The sequence below is a fragment of the Seriola lalandi genome, unplaced genomic scaffold (genome assembly GCF_002814215.2).
Source record: "Seriola lalandi dorsalis isolate HSWRI2012SDOR001 ecotype SW California unplaced genomic scaffold, Sedor1 jcf7180002054688, whole genome shotgun sequence".
Classification (NCBI taxonomy): domain Eukaryota; kingdom Metazoa; phylum Chordata; class Actinopteri; order Carangiformes; family Carangidae; genus Seriola; species Seriola lalandi.
This window is the reverse complement of record NW_019525241.1, coordinates 2475540-2498735: the sequence shown is the minus strand read 5'-3', so window position 1 is coordinate 2498735 and position 23196 is coordinate 2475540. Positions and strand designations below refer to the sequence as shown.

The 23196-nt window shown below is 43.1% G+C and overlaps 1 protein-coding gene across 10 annotated transcripts in view; it reads left to right on the top strand.

Moving 5' to 3' along the window:
• LOC111667333 (pleckstrin homology domain-containing family A member 5-like) overlaps positions 1–23196 on the top strand; it is a 218679-nt gene that overhangs the window by 1111 nt on the left and 194372 nt on the right. For all 10 annotated transcript variants that reach the window (XM_087178445.1, XM_087178446.1, XM_087178441.1 and 7 more), the window contains exon 3: positions 559–616. In XM_087178445.1, coding sequence (XP_087034571.1) covers positions 559–616 — 58 coding nt within the window. The remainder of the gene's footprint in view (positions 1–558; positions 617–23196) is intronic.

Sequence of the window (23196 nt, the reverse complement as noted above, 5' to 3'; positions counted from 1 at the left end):
CCCCCATCGCTCCACCTGGACACTTTGCGACACACTTTTTAAAAGTTCCGTCACGTAGGCGTGAACCGATTTCTGAGCCGATTACCTGCAGTGACATTTGACATATTTCCCTCTAAAAAAAAACCCCCAGCTGTGCTACTGACACGCGCTATTTCCAAGCACCTATACTGTATATGCACCGTGGCTGCTTATATACAACAATACAGCACGTTAGTGAGAAGCATATATTCCAAAAAAAAAAAAAAAATGAAACGCACATTTGCCGCGACAAGGAAAGGGGGTGACGGCTGAGGAGGCATCTCTGCATGCAGATCAGCAGCTGGAGGCTGAGCAGTGCAAAGGCAAAGACAGTATGATCGAGTAATCCTGCGATATCTGCTCTGGGGGGGGGGGCACAAGCCAAATGAGCTATTTGTGGTCCAGACCCTGCATTGCTATGCAGGTGTGTGTGTGTGTGTGTGTGTGTGTGTGTGTGTGTGTGCATAATCTTCATATCTCTGTGCACAGCTGCTCATATTCCTGTACGTTGTGTTTTTCTTCCCCTCCCTGTCCTCACAGATTTACCAACAGGATGGGAGGAAGGATACACATTCGAGGGGGCTCGCTGCTTCATCAAGTGAGTTGGAATGTGTGGTGAAAAAAAAAGAGACAAAAAGAAGAGAAGGTAGAGAGAGATAGATGCAGAGGGGGAGTGAGAGAGAGAGAGAGAGACAGTTAGAGTGGCTAGCTGAGACGCTGAGGGGCTGCATTGTTTGGGCAGCGTAGAGATTTCCCTCTGCTCTCATCAACGCCCACCTCTCTGCCTTCTAGCCCTGCTGGAGGAGCAGGGGGCAATTCACAAATATATCTGTTTGCCTCCCCCGTAACACACACACACACACACACACACACACACACACACACACTCACACACATCGTTTCTGGTCTTGTCTTTCTTTCGCTGCTGTTGAGGCTTTCTTCCTCTATCATTCGTGCTCTCGCCCTTCACTGCCGTCTCTCTCTCTCACTCTCTCTCTCACACACACACACACACACCAGTGGAGGGATTCGCTGAGGAACAAGTCTCTGCTGTCAGTGGGACGCAACTTTGACAAGCACGTGTGACTCAGAGGCTGCCCTGCTGCGCCGAACAGGCTCTACTTGTTGTCGTGCTGCGTGTGTGCACATGCGAGTGTCTTTGTATTTGCGTGTCTGTAACCTCTCCAGGGTTATTAGCTCCCTCCTTGTGCACATTTGCGTACATGTATATTTTATGGACCTGTTTGACGGCAAAAAAAAAAAAAAAAGCCCCAGAGCCTCCCGGCTTCTCACACACCCACAGCTGACACACACACACACACACATACACTCTTTGAGGTTGTGAGCAGCCACTTTTTGTTTGTTCCACTTACTTTCCCACCTAGTTTTCCCGCTGTTGCTCCTGCTGTCTGTGGCCATTTCGAGAGCAGCAGCTGACACATATGGTGAGCTAATACAGCCCCTCTATAAATAGCCCACAACCGCTGCCAGTTGGTATGTATGAATGCACGCAGAAATGCGCACACGGACACCCAGCGTGCATTTGTGTGTGTGTGTGTTTATGTATGCACGCACACGGAATATAGAAGCACAGTTACGCCGTTAAGTGCTCGCGTGTAAACACAGAGGACAGTCTGGTCAGGTGGACAGCTGTGGGTGCAGGTGTGAATGAAGCACGAACCGGGATCAGAACAGGAGAGATTCAGAGATGGCGCAGGGAGGCGAGAGGTCGTGAGGAGCAGTGCTGATCGGCTTTGCCACATTTGCAAAATCAGAGGGCCATGGCAAAAAAAAAAAAAAATTGGGAATCATGTTAGTTGATTTTGGCCGGTGGGGCCAGCTGGTAATCTGTCCTCGTGGATTGGACCCTCCTCAAGGAAGTCACAAGATATACCTGAGTGGTCATGAGATGATTAATGAAACAGGGTAGGATAAAAGGGATGTTTAATTTTTCAAGCTTTCCTTTAATCTTTGCTGTGGCGTGGGACTGAACCTCACTTCCTTTTGAGTAGCAGCCAAACTGTACCTGTAGCGTTGTGTGTTTAAAACTGTCCAGTATTGAAATGTAGCATTAAACGCTTGGTCGCGGTCTTTGATATTGAAACAGTCTAAAAAGGGATATTCACTGCCAGCAGCTCATATAGTCATGTGCTCTCTGTGATGAGCTGAAGGGGTTCTGAACAAGTACAACTGAGATATATGCGAGTCTCTTGAAGACCCAACCCGACTTGTTTCACTCGCTCGTCCCATTGATCCAAGCTCAAAGCTTTATGCAGCAAAAACAAACCCAACCCCTGCCTGAAACTGGATACTGTGTCTGGACCAATCAGGCTGTGAAGCAGAACTCCAGATAGTCCATGAGTAAACATTGCTCAATTTATGGGGCAGCGTTCCAAAAAAGGGTTTGGGAGCGCTGATGTAGAGTGAATGGAAATGCACTGAGCTCGTCCAAACCGGAGGTAATAAGTCTCCAGAAATTTACCACGAGCCTCCCGTCAAGATGATTTGGTCATTGGCGGACAATATGAGCCGTGATTGGGGGAGTGAAGCAGGTCATTTGTGACCATTTTTAATCAGTTTTGTACCTGGTGTTGAATTCACAGTGAGTCACAGTGAGACGAGGCATTGATAGAGGACGTTCGGTCTTAACAGACAGCCACTGCTGTGCTCCTCGTATTGGCTGACTCAGGCTAAACTCCAGCACACACAGTCTTGATTACAATGAGCAGTATTCGACTCTGAACAATCTGGCCTAGTGTCATATTCACTGAACAACACTGCATCGTCACCACTTCTTCAAATCCTTCAAATTCCTCCCAAATTCCTGCCGGGTCACTTTTCTATCAGCCTATTATTGGATTCCTGACTCTGCTGCTCCCTTTACATCCATGGCATTGAAGGGCACTGCTGCCCTTGAATGCCTGTTGACGGACGGTCACTCCCCAGGCTCGGCCTTTTTTCAGGCTGGAGGTCAAACTCCTCCCGCCTTTGTTTGATCTTCAGGTTTTGAATCTGATCTGTTCATATCCTTTAGAAGCGTTGTACAGCCTCCAAACATGAGTTGCCAACACGTTGCTTTCCTGTAATAAAGCCAACGCGGGGGTAAAGTGACACCTCAGCTGAAATACCATCACTTGGCAACACTTTAGACTTAGCACTTAGTTTGAAATCACACTAATTCAACAACAAACACTGACACAATCCTGATTTCAGAGCACGCAAACCTCCAGTGGACTAAGAGGAGATGATATTCTTCAGTCCAAACCACTGCTGGTTCATGGATGGAGAAACATGGAGGACTGGTTTCATTTGCAGTTGGGTTGTTGCATGTTTCTAATTTAGATTCAGATCAGAGTTCAGAGCTGCGGCAGTGTCTTCCAAATAATTCTCGAATATTTTCTTTTTTTTTTCTTTGACTGCCAAAGATGTTGAAATCCTGCCAAGGTGTTTAGCTCTGCACAGCTAACTAATTGCTCCCGCACTCACCCGTGGCACGTCAGTGGAGCGTTGGAATGAAACATGGCAGCGTCTCATGTGTTATGATGTTGGTTTCACCTTCGCTCAGGTAAACAAGACGAGGCGTGACATCTCGGTGAAATGAAACCCTGTGTGTGCCGCATGTTACCTGCTGCTGTCCCATTGCCTGCAGGAAAACAGGAAGTAACCGACTGTCGTGTCACCTGTTGGTGTTTGGGAGATCATTTGGGATTTACTGCTCTCTGCTGGGTTAGTCAAAAAAACAAACAAACTGGCAGCCGTGACTTAGTGTGATAGGCTGAGACACCTGTCAATCAAAAACCATAATATCTTCTGCTATATCTTTTCTAGCTTGGTTTTTTCCTCTATTTATACACTCATGTCAGTGTCACACACGTCTTAGCAGAGCATGACACGTATGATCTTTTTTCAGAAATGCTGATATAATACATGAAAAAGTTTTACACAATTGAAAGTTGTGTGAGCTTCAGGTCTACGCATCCAAAGGTTTTCAGCACACAGTACAGATCTGCATATAAATGAACAGAGGAGCGTATCAGTGTTCCAGGTACAGTATATTAGAAACATGTTGATAGATGTTGTTGACATTCTGGGCCGTAGTTCTGTAAAAAAAAAAAAAAAAGAAGAAAAAGAAAAAAAGAAAAATGTGTTGATAGAGTGAAACAAAAAAGACAGAAATTCATGGATTTTGTCACTCCGACTGTTTTTCTCATTTCTGGTTGGCATAAACATGTTCCTTGCTTTGGAGCTACTGCATCCATCAGGCTCTGGGCCAGTGAGCTAGGTGTGGGCTCTACTTGGTGGCATTGCAGTAATATGACTTTCCATATTTGCACATTTGACTGTGATAAGATGGAGTTTGGTGATCTGTTGCAGAGGAAATGTCTGGAGTTTTCATGCTATGGACACACTTGGGGGGTTTTCCCTTTGATTTTCCATTTAGTCAGACTATTGTGGAGAAATTGGAGGAACTGAACCAGGAACTGGCTTCACCACTTAGCTGCTGTGTTTGCTGCTTGTCCTGTCCATAAAGATCGGAACACAGAACTGGCTTCTCACGTGACTCTCACTTCTGCCCAGCTGAATCTAAAACCCTTGATGCAGTGTTTTTCGATTCGTGCTGTTTAGTGGTGTGACCTACCATACTGGAGTGTTGTAGCTACTGCTGGATGCAAACAGAAGTGGTTCAAATTCAGTAGGTTTGATGTTTCACGATCAGAGGGGAACTAGGAAAGGTTTGAAAGAGTAGACTTCTGTATCCCAGGACACCCACTCAGTTCCCCTGACATGTCAACAAGACCTCCAACCTGAACCACCACGTAGGTCAGTTGTCCCTATCCTTAGATACGACCTATAGGAGCGTACAAGCACCCGGCATACCAGGACTTTCGTCGTCATGGTAACAATAATAAAGCCGCTGGCAAGGTTGTGGAACGGTCATGGTTTGGTTAGGTTTAGGAGTAGATAAAAAGAAGTGCGTCAGTGATGTTAGACGACCTCTGTTGTCATGGTAACAATAATGAAATTGGTTGAGGTTGTGGACGATGGAGTCGTCTTTTAGTCGTACTCATTAAGCTTCAGTGAGCTCTAGTGCTGTGTATGGAAGCTTCTGCGCATGTTAATGCTTCTCCACTCATGTTTGGGTTTGTCCTTTTACTTTCTCACCAGTCTGTTCAGTATGCAGTCTGTTCAGTCTGTTCAGTATGCAGTCTGTTCAGTATGTAGTCTACCAGAATTCCCTGTTGACTTTTGTTTGTAGATCTCTTTCTCCTTCCAGTCTCTCATCATTTCGCTCTCTCTGCAATTAAGTCCAAGTGGTTGCTACAAGTATTATGTAACTGTAATCTTCAATGTGATTGTGTTCCGAATGATTAAACAAATTGGTGGTGTTACCTTTGGTCGCTGAAATCGTTTCTCTGCGGTGTTTGCTTTGGACTTTTTGTTCAAAAGTCAAAATGTGTCCAAACAGAGGGACACAGCGGTCTGTTCGGGTAGAAGGTGCTCGGGTTGAGGCCCAGCGGTTGCGCTCGTGTCGTCCACATGGCCAGCTTCGCTTTGAGTGAACTCGAATTAAGGTTAGTGGCATGGGGTGGAGGCGGTATTTTTTACTTTCAAGGGGACAGTTCATTAACACACACATGAGGGAAAGTATTAACCGAACTACCCGAAATGAACAAGATGTAGTTAATTGCCCAGCCCTGCCTCTCGCACACATTTGAGAGTTAGATTAGATTTAGTAGCTTTGTTTTTGTTTTGTTTTTTCTCCACATTTTTTTTATATATGAAGAAATATTGTAGAAGATGCAGCAAGGTACATGTGTGCTGTCATATATTAAGTCCAGGTTCTGGAGAACAGATTCTATGGAGGAAAGTTTGGGAACATCCATACGTTGGATTAAAGATTCCAAAATTCCATTGTTTACGTTCTGTGAACCTTCGCGTATCTCAGCTTGGGTTCTAAAAGCTCTAAAAGCCCCGGGACAGGGACGGTTGGACGCAGCCCCTCCCAGTCTGACAACAGAAAGGTGTGTTTGTGTGTGTGTGTGGGTGTGTGTGGGTGGGTGTGTGTGGGTGTGGGTGTGTGGGTAGGATTTGTCTGTTCAACCAGCTGTTGTGAGGAAGCATACCGTCAGCTGTAAAGTCAGGATATCTTGGCCTCTGCTGCATCAGTTTTGACCTCTGGAGGCCCGGCTGTATGACAGTGTGATATTAAAGTTCTGATTGTCCTTTAAATGACTATTTGAAAAATGAGGTTCATTATTTTTGTCATGTTTAGGGTAAAGTTTGGGTCATGAATGATGCTTTTTGTGTCAATAGAATCTGTGCATTTCTCGTGAGAGGCGGCTTATGTGTTTGTTCCCTTTTTTTTTGTGTGTGTGTGTGTGTGTGTGTGTGTGTGTGTGTGTTTGGGGACTCTTCCCTCTCAGTGGGAGCCAGGCTGCCCTCCTCTCCTCCTCTCAAGTCTCAAATCCCAGGATAAATCACTCCGCTGCTTCACTTCTGACATCTCTCTCCCTCTTGCCCCACACCCCCCTCTGTGTGTGTGTGTGTGTGTGTGTGTGTCCTTCTGTGTGTGTGTGTGTGTGTGTGTCCTGGTCTGTGTCTCTTCTGGCTGGAGCTGTTTGATGTTTGCTCCTTGCCTCACTGAGCTCTCCCTAAAGCTTTAACCAACTGCTCACATCTGTGTGTGTTTGTCGGCCAATGAGAATGTTTGTATATTTGGGCAAAGTAACACACAATCTGTCCTCTGAATCAGAATATGTGTGTGTGTGTGTGGACTCAGCTTGACCTCACCTGTAAATTTGTTCCTGTGTATGATTTAGTTTTTTTTAAGTCTAAGAAAAGTATAAGAAGTGTGACCTCGCAGCTCTCACACTCACACTGCATGTGTGACCGTGTGTGTGTGTGTGTGTGTGTGTGTGTGTGTGTGTGTGTGTGTGTGTGTTCACTGATCCAGAACACAGATCCACTCTGACTCCTGACTGTCACTTTGTTCCCCTCCTGACATCCTGAGAATATTTAATTGGATTTGATTGGATGGCCAGGCTATCAGGCTGCTACAGGCACCAGATCACTTGTTATTCCTTTCAGGACACACATACACACACACACACACACACACACACACACACACACCGTAACACACACTTACTCACACATTCCTCAGCTAGTGTGTTTCCACCCAAAGGTTTTTTTTTTTTTTTTCTTTTTTAAATTCCCACCTCTCTGTGGGGCGATGTGTCTTGGGGCTCGGTGGAGTTCTAGCTGATTTATAACAGCAGAGATGGGGAGGACTGTATCCATGCATGATGAGCACTGCAGCCTGATGGAGGTTATTGATGGTGATATATGGCGAAAGAGGGGAAGGACACCTGCAGGACTGGCGCTCAGTAACCACGGGCTGTGATGGAAGCAGCTGCCAAGCACCTCATTGCAAACATGAATGATGGCAAAGCAGAAGAGCTCAAAGATGAATTTCTTTTCTAATTAGGAAATCTGTAACTTAATCTTGTTGTTAATATGTGGCGGTGTGCGAGTCCATCTGTACGTGTTGAAGACTGAATTCACCGGAGAAACCAGCAGCACTGACCCATGTTTCCGCCGTTGGTGTGAGAATATTGATTGTTTTTTGTCACACTGCTTCAGTTTGCAGTTATTTTGCAAAGGCAGGAGCAGCGAGACATTAACCCTGTTAGAGTAACTGGGCAGACAAAATGTCAGACTTTGTCACTGGAGAATGTCAGTTGCATTCGTCTCCTACCGACTGTCAACTTACTTTTAACCCTGACCATAAATTATTTGAGCACATTCATGCTCCGCTGAAGACGAACCCTTTAGATATTAAAGGTCTTATATAGTATTAGGATCGATGTCCATGTGTAGTTTGATTATAAAGCAGGTCTAGGTTCTATATTAATACTGTGAAAGTGTCAAAGCGCTCAGTCCACAGAGAAATGAAATGAAAAAACTACATTGAGATGGTTTTTGGTTCTTAAAACCACAAATATACTGTATCTTCTTATGGATATCAACACTTCAAAATAAAACAACCTTTAATGACACTATCAGGCCTTTTTTATGCTACAGGAACTTAATGACCAATAATCTCAGATTAGGTTTAGGTTTAGTCTAGGTTTTGCCTCGTTGTCAACTCTTTTACAGACCAGAACCATTGCAGTTCACGTTTTTATTTTTCCATTTCTCTTTACATGTCATGACTTTAAAACATCGGTATCATTAAATAAACAAACAGAGCCCCACCAGCAGCTAGAGGTTGACGAAGTGGATCAGAGAGAGCGAATTACACCTGCACCACGACCAGCTCCTCAGAGCATCAGCAGTTGTTGCACCTCGCCCTTGAATTCGATCTAGACGCTCCACATCTGTCAGACTGTGACATTATCAGGCTCATGTCAAGCCGTCTGAATATCAGCTCAACACTTGTGTTGCTGTGGGATGTAACACTGCAGCCTCTGTGGGGGTGCAGGGTCTTCAGGGGCCAGTTTGCACAACGTTCCGAAGTGTTTGTCGGATGGTTGAATAGATTGATTAAGTCAGGTTGAACCTCCAGTGCGTACTCATACCACCGTACCTAATTTCTTACATTGCCCAGATGACATTTTGACTATCACTAGACAAATGCTGTGTTCATGGCCTATCAGAGGCCTCGTAATAATGAGTTTCCGACCTGTGTGTGTGTTCACATTCAGTTTTGACTGGGAAACCTGGACTTTCCTGAAAGCTGTGATAAATCTGACTTGGTGCTTCATAGTACAGAGGTGAATAGGGATGCCTCACATCAGCCAACATCTGTCCTTTTAAAGGTGAGTAAAGCTGAGTGCACAGAATTGTTAGTCTGGTAATGCTGTAATCACACAACCATTGTTTGTTGTCGTCATCCAACCCATATGACACGGATGTGGCAGAAAGCCTGGCAGTCACCCTTGTATTTTGGTGAACTGGCTGAAGTCGCAGTTTACAAACAGACAGGCTTTGAGTTTGCTGGTCGCGTCCGTCGGTCAGAAGTTAATGGGCCGTGTTGCTGCATTGTATTGTCGTCTCTGTCCTCCTCTGGTGCTGGAGACGTTTGGTGTCTGTATTCTTTTGTCCACCGGTTTTCTCCCTCATTGTTGATTTTTCGGCTTCAGAAAGAAGCACTCATGTTTTAATTAACTCAGACATTCTCTCATATCAAACTGCAGTGCAGCTGCTGGTTTTTCACTTCAACATGATGTGTTGAAAAGGAAATCTAAGTGTTGTTTTATCTTTACCACGTCTACCCTGCTGGAAACTTTCGGAAGTTTATAAAGTGATTCACAAGGCGGCATGAACTTCCTCTTCGACAACACAGTGATGTAAAACAAGGACGTCTGAATTTTCTTCTGAGTGTGATACTTCAATGAAGGGAAGGAGAGGGTTCAAGAGGTCAAAAGTTCACCCCGGCTGGTTTCGGAATCCGACTTAACCGAGTCTGACATGCAGCTGACCTTTGACCTCTGTAGTGGGACTGTAGTGGGACAGTTAACAAACAAGGCCTGGTTTGTGGGGCTGTCATTTAGCCTGAAGCATGCAGAGATGAAAGAAGGGGGGAGGTTTTCAAAGGCTCGCTGAACTGCGGAGCCTCATGATACTCCACTTCTCTGCTAACACACAGACAGATGAATAAAAAATGAAGAGGAGAGGACGGGGGAAGCGAAATGAAAGAGAATCAGAGAGTGTAACCTGGAACTGACACTGAGCAGAGAGGAGAGGTAGTGGTCATGTCAGGCCACCAGAACTGTCTCTGCCTGTTTCTCTCTTCCCTTTCTGTGCTTGTCGCTCGCTCTCTCTCTGTCTCTCTCTCTCTCTCTCTCTCTCTCTCTCTCTCTCTCTCTCCTGTGTTGTGTGTGTGTGACTTTGGTTTAGCTTGGCAGCCGCTCAGCGCTGTGGGAATGCCACAAAATAAACAGTTAGAGTAACATGAACGTAGCCTCGCTGCTCCTCACCCACCAGAAAACATGGATTCATGTATCTGCTGCAGAGGCAGCTGATTCTGACTCACTGTGTGAAATTCAGTGATGCTCAGCAAGACAATAAAACTCAGAGGAAGCACCGTTCACCTCAGCGTGTGACTGTGTGGAAGCGGGTCTGTGTGTGTGTGTGTGTGTGTGTGTGCGTGTGTGTGTGTTTGTGTGTGTGTGTGTGTGTGCGTGCCTGCGCGTGCGAGTGTGAGAAGAATGTGCAAGCACTTCCCAGAGTTTATCCTGGGAACTCAAGTTTCTTTTTTATTACGCAAGTGAAGCGAGCAACAACACCATTGCTTTCTATTGATTTAAGTGAAAGATAATAAAGTGTGAAGTGTAATAGGGTTTCTATAAAAGTGGCAGCCAGGGAAAATAATAGTAAACACAGCCCACAGCTGAAAATCCCAAATGAATCAGAAACGATCTTTTTATTTGATGTAAGTGTGTGTTTGAGCAAACTGTATCTCAGTCAGACACTGATTCTGTGGACAGGTTTACACGTGACGATGATATGGTTGAAATGTTCTGTTACAGTATTCATATTAGGAGATTATCATATGTCTTGATGTAGCGGTGGAAGATATATTGAATATTCTTGATGACAACTCCTCCCTGTCTAATGTTACTTGTCTAATAAAATTACATTAAAAGTGTGAGTAACGTAACGCTAACAGCGTTATATAGTTTACACTCACATCACATCTGATTACAAGTGTGAACATTAAAATACTATTTTTTACCTAACCATCATCCTTTACGAGTCAGTAAAAGGCTTATGATGCTACCTGACTAGCGTCTTCTTCATCTGTTGTCTTTCTCTTCTTAGAGAAGTATCTGAACAAGCTCATCTGAAAATGCAGTCAGCAGTTAATACATAATGACGTGTAGATATTAGCTTAATGCTATCAATTAGTTTACCCAAGTTAGCGTCACTGAGTTGGCTAATAAGTCTACCTTTTCTCCGGTAATTCGCTGCCTTATTCCTCACGACTACACTTCTCTGACTCTCACCTGGTTCCTGACGTGACGTCACTTTCAAGGCCGCGCTCTCGCGAGTAATTAACTCCAATAGGATCCCCCAACCACCCCACTCCCTCCCTCCCCTCCACCCGCTGTTGCGCTCATCATCACACAGGCTGTGCTGTGAAGGTGGAGAGATGTGGCAGTGGTGCATTTGCAACAATAAAAAAAAAATTTAAAAAAAAATAAAAAAAATAAAAGAAATTTGAAGGCGTGGCGGCTATGATTTAGCAGTGGCAGGCCGCCACTGCTAAATGAATGTAGAGGAAACACTGACATGTAATTGTTTTAAGGCGCCGGCATGAAATCCTCGCTGCGCCTCTCTTACTCACTCCTGTGGCCGTCTCCCTAGACAACATACTCCTCTGCCCATCAGAGAACTCTGCTGGGTGTGTGTGTGTGTGTGTGTGTGCATGTGTGTGTGAGAGAGACACGTAGATGAGGTGTATATGTTTTTGTATCTGAAATGGAGGGAACCAGGGAGAGCAAAAGAAGTGAAGTGCTAAAGCGAGTTTAAACATGTTCAGAAATGGTAATTGAAGATGGAGGCGGATGAGTTGGTTCAGCACTGGGTCAAATGTCTTTCTAAGGGATTGTTGTTGACGTACTTTTTTTGTTGCTATGAGCTCTTTGTTTGTTAAAGGTCAGATTCAAGTTGGTCGTGATTTCCCTCCCGTTTGCTTGGAATTTTATCCAATAGAAACCAATCAGAATGTTTTAATGCAGTTAAATGTTGCAGGGACTAGAATCATCATACTGCTGTGATTTTATTCATCGAAGGGTTAAACCGGACATTTCAAAAATATTGAGATATAGATCGTGTAACACGATATAAAGCCTAAAAATATTGCAATATTGTCCATAAGCCATATCACTCAGTCTTCTCTTGATGTAGTAAATACTGTGGACAATCAGCCGAGAAACTACAGATAAAATGCCAGTCAGCGGTGTTTAGATTTGGTTGATCAAGTAGATTCAATATGTCACTGCAAAGTTCACAGCACTTCTTCACGTTGATGAAAATCTAATATAAATCCAGCGCCGCCATAAAGAAGTCTTGTTCTTTGATTTGCAGCAGTGTGCGTCTCAGTGTTGTGAGTGCAACTTCACATGAAGGGAGCTGTGTGACGCCCATTAAATGATCTCAACTGATGTCAGTTGAGTGAACGTCGGCTCTGGGGGGTGCGGAGTTAAACAGAAGTGAACTTACCCGCTCCTGTTTTTTTTTTTGTTTTTTTTTCTGCGTCCAGAGTCCGGAGGCTCCAGGCTACATTTAGCTGCTGCCGGCAGGATTGTGGGTAACGTGGGTTTTGCTTGACCCTAGGAAGAGAATGCGTGGAATAAAAAAATACAACATCCCCAGTTAGGCTGCAGCAATTTTAATCCCTTTTTATTTAATTGTCCTTACATGAGTCCGACGGTGTTAAAGGAACGCCGGTAGAACACTCACTCAGCAAAATCACCAGTGCGGTTGTTAAGTGTCTGTCTGCTGCGTGGTGCTGAGCAGCTTGTGTCCAGCGAGTTTATCGATGAAAGCTTCTTCTCTGAGAACAGCTGCTGGAAACCAGGTTAATGAGAGCTGTGAGACTCAACCCAAAGAGTGAGGTCGAGGGCTTTACAACAGGCATCACTCATAGAGACATGAGGAATTTGTTTTCGACATATAGTGGAAACACAGAGGGAAACAAGCCCTGTGGCCAATGACTGAGCAGGACTGTTATATTGGATTTACAAGACTTTTATATCAATATGATCAAATACTTAGATGTTAATTCGCCAGATGAACCACATACAGACATTCCTGGTTATTTTCAGTTTCTCAGTTGAGGTTGTTTGTTTGTCCAGTTTGAACACCAGAAGCAAAGAGTTTTGTGTTGGTGTCCGAGAGGAGAGAAGGAGGGAAGTCTGATTGAAAATAGAATCAAAAATAAATCAAAACTACTGATTCTATCGTGGACCAGGATCAGAAGATGAAACAGGGTTTGACGACTGGCATTGTGAGGCTTCTCTTTATCTGAACTCTTCACTCCAAACTTCATACTTACAGATCTGTCGCTATGTGGCGTTTTTTTTTTTTTTTGTTGCTGTCAGTTATTTTACCACTGACGTACTGCTGTTCAAATGTGTGAGGCCATAATTAATTAATGGCTGGAGGGGGCGTACCCTCAGACTTTTTCAGTCTCACAGTTGCAGTTTGAGTGTTACTGTGTCTCTGCAGGAAGAGCTGCAAGCATTACACAGGACTGAAGAAAAACAGCAGTCTTTCCTTTTCATGCTTTTGGGGGAGAAAAAAAAATCTTTCAGTTTGTGTTTTGATTAATGGGTGAACATGTAACATGTTGTAATGTTGAATGTGGGAGTAGCAATCTAACCAAACTGAGGAGCAGAGGGAGAGACAGGGAGGAGAGAGAGGTGGACAGGACATGTCACTCAGTCACACTCTGCAGATGTTTATATCCACGAAAAGCAGAACTGACGACAATGACGGCAAGTGTGCGTGTGCGTGTGTGCGTGTGTGTGTGTGTGTGTGTGTGTGTGTGTGTGTGTTTGGGACAGAGAATTTCCTAAGCGGGTTGTTTGCTGGGTGGGGCAGAGCTAACTCATGAATAGTTTCCTGTACAATCTAAATACACACACACACACACATGCACACACACACATGTACTTCTATCTTTGCGAGGACACTCACAGACATTCCCTAGCCCCTTATCCTTCTCGAACCTGATTCTGACCTGAGCCCTCATAAAGACCTGCTCCGACACCACATTAAAGACGCATTTTATCTCAGTGAATTTATTCACCACATGTGACCCTCTGACCTCTGACAGCTTATGGTTGTGGTTGTGTGTTGGAATCGTTCCCAGATTGAAACGTATGCTCCATATTCCACCGACAGGATCATCTATGTGAGGTTTGTAGATACTGTGGTTTGACTGAGATCAGATTATCTGAAGCTGGGATCATCCCTGTGGGGAAGACGGGTCACTGCAGCAGTGACAGAGCAGGACACTGAGTGTGTTGACACAGACTCTAATATCCTGGTGTTTAATGCTTAACAGTCAGCAGCCCCAATGCTTTTTTTTCTTTTATTTCTGTGATGAAACATTTGTTTTTGGTGTCATTTTTGTTGCTCTGCTCTCTGGTTCTATCAGGTGACACACAGTGAAAACACACAGTGAAAACATTCCAGCAGGGGATGAAACACGAGTGGTCAGATGATCAGACAGGTTGTAAACACACCTCCAGGTTAGTTATCTGAGAGAGAAAACAAATTATCTCCCAGACTGTTGTCTGTTGTAAACACCCCCTCACTGATCCTGGTTCAGCTTTAACCTGCCACACTCACTGTAGTGTTCCTGAATGTCTCAGAGTGCGGCCACTTTTCATTTTCAGACCCAAATAGATAATGAGATAATCTGGCTCAGCTGGTTTCTTGATTTCGACCTGTCGGATCATCTTGTGTTTCTTTCCCCATTTGAGCAACAATGCTGCCACTGATGTAACCAATGGCCAGAAGAAAACATTGTTTCTTTTCACTAAAGCCATGTAGGTGCCATAATCACATAAAACCTGCTACATCATGGCTTAAAACTAAAAATACAAGCGCCTGAGTCTGCACCAGTACAGCAGTCTAACGGCTTGGCACCACATCACAAACTGTACAACACGCTTACAGCTATAAGAACACCCATCAGCATAAAGACAGACGCATCAAACTATGGTAGCATAATGACAGAATGCGCACATCAACAGAATATGAAGAGCTCCTTTAGCCACCGATGGAAACATCTTCATACCGATGCTGTCAAGAATAAGACAGTGGATGGATCATTACTTCCTGAATGTAGCCTGTAAATGTCATGTCTAACAACACAGCTGATGATATGTAGATGTATATATATGTTGAATGTTTATAGTGCAGCGGTGTGGATTCCACCATTGGCTGCACAACACAGTGAAACACAAATATGATTTAAGGTTATTGATTTTATTTAATTTGATTTGACATCGGAAATATATGAACCATGAAATCACCCAGTGGCTCTGCAGACTTACTCTGACCCCTCTGAATAGATGCACATAAGTTCAGCCATTCTGTATCGTTAACTGAAAGCACCATGTAGAGTTGAGGTCAGTTGTGGCTCCTAACTCTGCATCTGGGTGTTGGTGTTTTTTTTTTTTGTGGAGTGGAGAGACAGCCAAATGGAAGATAAAAAAAAAAAAAGTTTTTGTCTCATACACACCTTCCCTATAGAGCAGAGAGCCACGGGCAAAAATGTTCATTTGCATCCTGGATGCAACACAAGCACTCCAGATAATTACATCTCTTGGCGGCACAATGAATGTGTCCGGTTTCAGCATTCAGGGCAAGAGCATCACAAAGCTCCGCCCCTTCTCTGAGTCACCTGACGAACGAGGAAACACAGCCTGTTACACTTCCTCACTGACAGAGATGACAAGATTCTCCATGAGAAAGAAATATAATAAGAATTTATCAGGATCTGCCACTGATTTTTGGTGGCCAAAGGTCAAGCTGGCTGTGACCACATAAAACAAATGATCATTTTATACAGTGCAGTACATGAGTGTAGATGACAGTGACACTCTACAAAGTAGTTAAATTTAGCATTAGTTCCACCTACAACATTAAAGTTCCTGTCCACATGTGTCTGTATGCTAACTCTCTCTCTCTGTACTGACAAGGTTTCAGGTTTATTTCCACAAGGGAATAAAAAGTTTAATGTCCGTTAATTAGTTTGTCTGTGTGTCTGACAGCAGGATATCTCAAAAAGTGCATTACCAATAAATTTGCTGGACGGATTGGCCTAAAGCCAAAGCAAAGTCAATTAGATTTTGGTGGTGATCCAGATCTGGGAGTTCCACCATTAAACAATTATTGATCAGAGCCATAAGTGTGAAACTAATGGAGATAGAGGTTTGATTCTAATTCCTAAGGGGATGTTTGCAAGAAATCAATTCAACTTCAAATTGAAGCCATAGAAATGACATTTTCAGATTGAACAGTAAATTGGAGAATTGTTGAGCGTTGGTGGAGTTTTGTGCTCTCTGAGTGCCTTCTTGTTTTGGAAGAGTGGGCATTGCTTTTTTTTCTCTTTTCAAAATGAAACTTGTGAAAATGTGTAGGAGTTGTTTTGCAGCCCACTCCTGTTCCATGTGTGGGTGACTCTGGATGCGTCTCACTGTCTCCGCTGTCAGTCTGACATCCAATCAAACTTCTGACCTTGAAACAGGGATCCGCTCTTGCTGCAAAGTGAGCCGTGGAACCCCAAAGACACCGCTGACCCCATTTAACCCAGCACTCTCTGAAAATCACTTTCCCCTTATTCCAGCTCAGTTGGTTGGAGGCGCCTGGATACGTGCATTTAGGCCATTGATACCCTGAGGGATCTGACTGCTCAGTGAGTGACAGCACACTCACAGTGGAACTGGAATCAGGGCAAAAATACCCCCAGCCACCACCATTTAGGACCCTGAGCCTAAATCACATGGTCGAGAAAGTTCTGCAGCCCCAATAGCTCATTGAAATGAATGCAACAGTGAAGTAAGGTCAATAGGAAACTCCAAACCACAACAAGGGTGGAAAGTTATGAGAAGAAATAGAGGTTGTCACTGCTGACACTTATTCAGCCAAGATGATATGCTGCTATCACACAATACAATAGGAAGAACAGGAAAAACACCATATATTTGGACTTGGGTGTGTTCATGCATTATTCCACGATAGTTAAACCCAGTGCAACCTTGTAGTCACACCAGCCTAAATTGGCTGTCGTTGTTGTGTTCTGTATTTGTAGCCTTTCATTACCAAGTGAAACCACATAGAAACAGACAGTGTATAGCTCCTATAAATTGAGCTGAATGGACTTTATTTCCATGCAGCTGCCAGAGGTGCATCCGCAGCTTTTCAGCCAACACTCGCTTTAAGGGCTCAGCCAAGTTTTGTGGCAAATACTTGGGCCACACATTTGTGCTCAATATACACCTGGTTTCTCGGCCCAAGTCAGGCCCACATACAACGTGACTGTCAGATGCTACTTCCACATCTGAACTGATTCAAAAACTTGAGGATAACAGTCCAGATGTGGAAGTACTGTATACGGGCCGGACTCGGGCCCAAAGACCCAGGCATATGTTGGGCCAGAAGTTACATTTTGCTATTGGCCCACAAAGCGCGTGCATACTGCGTCATGCATACTTTATTATTGTTGACAGTTCCAGTAGACTAGCGTTGCACCAGACTATTTTCATTGTGTGTGTGGCATATTGGCCTTTGTGTGTTGTTGCTGTTATGGTATGTCTCAAACAAAGGGGCATGTGCTGGTCCTGGCCAGACTCGAAGGCTGCTGCCTCCCTGATCTCTCCCCAAGAACTTCATCTTTTGTGTGTCTTTTTAGTCTCGACACAATGAGTTATTCAAATGGGAACAATGACGCACACATCCAAGATGGAACCGGCTACTGGAACCATCCCTACACCTTGGTTTCGACTTCAGAATCATGCATTTCCAGTCTCAACCAGTTAATTACTGAGTTGTGGATCAGGGTTAAGATGGTAAAACTCTCTTGGTGACGTATACATTTTTCACTATATTGGTAAAAATGGTAAAGTTTTTCATCATTCATTCATTAAAGTTTAATGCTGCCGGTGTCAAAATAATTAAACAACGTTTTTTTCTTCACTGCAGAAAAATAAAATATTATAAGCATTTGAGAAAACTCAACCTGCTTTCTGTGATTTTACACACAAACCTACTTTACCATCACACTTTAAAAGTAATGAAGCATTTATTCTCTAAAGGGCATTTATTGATGGTCTACAAGACGATTTTGCAGCTACTTCAGGCTGCTGGAGTGAGTGAGGAGGAACCTTGGCTGGTTGGATTGATTGAATTGAGCCTGTGACGGTGCTCAGCCATGGAGAAACACAGTGAGTGTGGCTCTACAGAGAGAAAACTCCAAACTGAGTTTGATCGAATCACCCTCAGATCAACGACCACTTCTCTGGCCTCCTAAGTGCTGACATGGCAATAAGACTCTGTCCCACTGTCTCTTTGTCTTTCTTGTGACAGTTTTGAAATACCTGAGGTTGTTACGGACTGAAATATCTGTAGCTGTATTTTATCTGGCAAAGTTCTTGTTCAGCTGCTTGTCTTGAGACCTTTGGCTCCAACTTTTTGACTTATGACCTTTTAAAATAATTTGTGAACCTTATATATTATAGCTTCTGTGTAGGCATGAGGTGTGAGCCTTTCAAACAAAGATTGATTTTTAGAGGCTAGAGGAATCAAACGTTCTCAGCACTACATTATTTTGTGTAACAAAAGTATCTAGTGACCCCTTAACTTTTTATCATGACCCCTTGAAAGACCCCGAGGTTAAGATTTTCCACCTTAAAAGTTGCTGGTAGCTGCTGGTAGCCTCTGAGTGAATGAAATTATTTTTTTCTACCTAGCTAACGTGAACTAAGATGAATAGATGAAACAACCTGTTTCTCCTCATTGACTCTTGTAATGTTTCTTTATCAGTCATACATTTGCACAGAAACATTACAGAGCCAGCTTGTTAAACCTGGAGAGCTTGTGCTGCTGGAAATGAAAGCTAGCTTTACTACGTTTTCATAGCCTAGCCTATTCGCTTATCTCCACTGCTGCCTGCACTGCAACTCTTCCTTTGGTCTTGAATGTGACTTCACTTAAAATGAAATCATTAGAAACACAAACCACTTGTGTTCATTCCCCTAGGCTGCTTAAGGCTAAGCTAATTACAACCTGCTACTTCCATGGTGTCGTCTGATACTAGCCTACTTAGCTAGATGTCATGAAGTCAGTCTAACATTTGATCGTGTGGTCACTTACAGTTGACTTATGTGTGTAAACTTTCTTTAAAATGAGCCACAACTTAACTTACAGGTGCGCTACAGTACTTAACAAATAGCGCTCCACCTCGGGTTGCTTGTAGTGGGTGTCTCACGCCGGCTGACTCCGTAGACGTGTGGATTAAGGGTGAAGCTTTTAAGTGCCTCTGGTTTCCCGCTGAGCGTGAGCCCGAGGGCACGCCGCCTCACCTGACTCACAATCACACAGACCACTCAGTTAAAATGCTGCGAGCAAGGCCTGCAGCGGCACTCAGCACTGCACCAGGATCTAAAGTTTCCAGAGCTGCTCTATCAGATTGTGAAAGTTTAGCACTGCCACATGATGATCCTCCAAAACATCAGAAGTGATACATTAAAACTTTCTTTATCTTAAGCAACATTCAAGATTCAAGAAAGAAACGTGAGCTGCAGAACCTTTTTTCCTTGTGTTTTTCTTTGGCTTATCACCTGAAATCCTCAGTGGTTTTTCAACACACTCACACGTCACTCTCTCCCAACCATTCACTGCAGCATGACAGTATAATTCCAGGTGGAACAAGAAGAAAGCTGCACGCAGGTCGTCCTGACCTCTCAGCCTCTCGCTGATGCAGAGGGTCAGACTGTGACACTGTGTTTTTATTCAAGAGATTCTGCTCCCACACACCCCACGACTCAGGTGTAGGGCCTGTGTTCTTGTGTTCCTATACATTTCTTGCTGTTAATATGAATGTGTGAAACTGCACTGACGTGGAAAATCTGTTTCTTGCAGTCTGATAGCTCTGCTTTTAATAGATGCTGATCACATTGTTTAGTCCGCGGTGCTTGCAGCGTTGGAAAATTACATTTTAAAAATTTAATAGCAGCATCTCTTTCCACTGTGTAGAGATGCTTGTTGTTAGGATTTTATCAATACTTCTCTTATTATTACTTTTTATTGGTCCGGTACTCTATTGATATGCTTTTATTTTTTATTACTGTGCAAGAAAACTATTAAATTCAGAGCAGGTGGTGGATGTGAGAAAGCGGTTGAAAATATAACTTTTCTGCAGGGTTGTGTATGTTGAAGAGAAACTTTTGATGAATTACTTGCGAAGGTTTTATTGCACTTGCAGTAATGAGCGTAGATCTCGTCGACTTAAGTAAAATGGACTGAACTCCACTTCTCTCGATGTCGTTCTCTTCTCCGCAGCCTGTCTGCTGCTCGGTGAGTGTGTAGAGGAGGAGCTCAGCTTATTTTCAAACACTGTTAAAAGAACCAACTTTACAAATGCTCTGGGTTCTTGCTAATTTAGATCTGGTGTTGGGGGCTTGTCTGTCCCTGTTACTCTGGATAGGGATGATGAGTAGTTCTAATGAAAAGTGCCAGCAGTAAAGTCTGATTTACTGTGTCTGTAATCCGTGTGGAACACAGTTTCTAGAAATGCATTTCCATTTTTTTTTAGAAGTCGTTTTTTAAACTAGTTAATCAATCGATTAGTCAAATGACAGCGACTTTCATAATTAAGCAATTGTTTGAGTCATTTATCGGGTAGAAATGACCAAAATACAAAACATCTAAATGTAACTGATCTTTGAATTAATTGATCAATTAAACAACAGTGAACTGACAACTTTGATAATCAGTTTATGGTGTTATGGTGATGCAGTGGTTCTCCTCGGGCCTGTGTCGGTTTCCTCCCACAATCCAAAACGCATGCAGGTTAATTGGCGACTGTTATGCTACAGCCACACTACTACGTTTTCATTTTAAAACGCATCTCTTTTGCTACGTGTTCTGGACATCGTTTCTGATACGCAGATTAAACGCTTGTCTTGATAGAGGTCGCCGTTTTAAAATTAAAATGTGGTAGTGTGGATGTAGTCTAAATTGCCTGTAGGTGTGAATGGTTGTTTGTCTCAATGTGTCAAACCTGTAATAGGATGTACCACGCCTCTTGCCCATTGTCAGCTAAGATTGGCTCTAGCCCTTCGTGACCTTCAAGCATATGTGGTATAGCTAATGGATGGATAGCTGGATGGAATTAATCATTTAAGTCAGTTATCAATCACGTATGCTATGAACTTATCAACCCAGGGCTGAGTGTAGTTCTCTTTATTCTCGTTCTGTAAAATCTGGTGTGTGAAATCTTTCATTCGTCTTGATTGACGGGAAAACATCACGACAGATGACTTGGAAAAAGCAACATGGAAATGTTAAAGTCAGCTGATTAGTTTAGTCTTGGTGGCTGTTAATAAACAGACCCAGCTGAAGCTAAACCACTGATGATAAAGAGAGATGGCTTTGAATGGCGTCTCCTGGGATCCTCCATTGTTTCCAGTGTAGGTGTGTGCGTAGTGTGTGATTATTGGGTATGTTAGGGCTTCCACCCACACCACCTGGAATGATCCTTACGTGTGTGTGTGTGTGTGTGTGTGTGTGTGTGTGTGTGTGTGTGTGTGTGTGTGTGTGTGTGTGTGTGTGAGAGGAGGCCCAAGGTGGAGGTCAAGACAAAGACAGACAAGAGTGAGAACAGGAGCCCAGCAGGGGACGAGTGCAGGGCTGGAAACACATGAAGATGAAGCCAATAGAAAGCTGAAAGATTGAAATTCTGATATGTTTTTCCCTCTTTGCCCCAGTCGCAAGATTTCCTGAGGATTTTCTCTCTGTAAACTGATAAGAATTTTCTGTGGGAAATGGATTTTGAAACGCCGCAGACTCAGAGCTACACAGGGGAGGAGAAAAGGTCTGTACAGAAACTTCAGGGCTCCAGCTATCACTCCGGTGTCTCCACCCGAAACTGAACGACTTCTGTTTTATTACTGAGTAATGAGTGTTAGAACAAGTGTCCCACAGAGCTGTCAGAGAAGGACCGTGGAGCATTCACCATCGATCTGGCCTGTTTTCTCAGTACTGCTGTTTACTTTTTGCTTTTCTGTTGCAAACTGTGAGACATGAAGGGATGTATCAATACAAAGGATGAATTCTCTAAGTGTTAATACTGAAGAGACCCTCATGTTCTTTGCTAAATGTCCCATTCTGAATCTTAAATAACCTTGATGAGGATGTACTTCACTGTCTCATATATATTGTGTGTATGTATGTATATATATATATATATATGTTATTTTAAAATATATTAATTGTTGGTTGTTTTGACTTTACACCCTGTCTGCTGTAATTCTGGAGGATTTATTAGGACTTTTGGTTTAACATCTGCTAGAATTTAAAATAGTTCAGAGTGTTTGAACAAAGATAAAATCACAGAGGACACAGGAAAACACAAAGGTTTTAAAAGTGTAATGCAGCAATTTATGGCACTTCCAGAAAAGTCACAGAAGGCAGATTAAAAAAAACAAAAAAAAAAAACAGAAAAAAGGTCCTTTGCTGACAGTCGAACAACTGCTTAATTGATTAATCGTTTCATCACTATTTCCTCATACTGCTTGGTTCTAAATTGGGCACTTGAGACTCAGTCTGATGACTTTTCCTATACTGAAATAAGCAATAAATATAGAAAGCAGTGTTATTGAAATAACAATAAGTAAACCTGAAGTGTATTAATTTGGCACAGAGAATGGCAGACCTGTATCATCCCCATAGCTTTAACACTTATTTTCTGTTGATAATTATTTTGCAGTTACGTAAGGTGGCAAGTTGTATTGCACTGATTAATATAAAGGCGAATGAGTAATATAAGCATAATGTATCTGTTTTTTTGCATTTTTAACTGAAATCATATTAATATGTGATTTCCAGTTCAACTTATTATCTATAATAACTCCAAGGAATGTGGTTGAAGTGGCTGTCTTCACAGCACATTATCTAAATGAAGTATGTAGAGTTGTTTTAGGACTAAATAAAATTAAGTTTCTCAATTGTTAAATTAAAGTTTATTTATTCATTAGTCATTATTCAGACTGCAGTTAAAGTTAAATTTTTATAACAAGAGAAAATACTTGTGTTGTCTGCAAATAAAATATTAGACCAGTCAGTATTGGACAGATCATTCATGTGAATTAAGATCAACAGTGGCCCCAACATTGAGCCTTGCGGAGCATCCAACTGACTGATCACATACTGTATTAGTAGGTAGGATTTCCTGAAAACACACTTGTAGTTATCATCATCCCCACAAACAATTCATTTACACAGCTTTCCTGATGTAGTTTTGTGTTGTGTGTGTGTGTTTAAGATGTGCAGCCCCTCCTAAGTCATCCTCAGGAAGTGAGGTCCTCAGGGCCACAGGAAACGCTCTCATCTGTTTCCTGTGTAGGAACACCCCCCCCCTCCACCCCCCTCCAC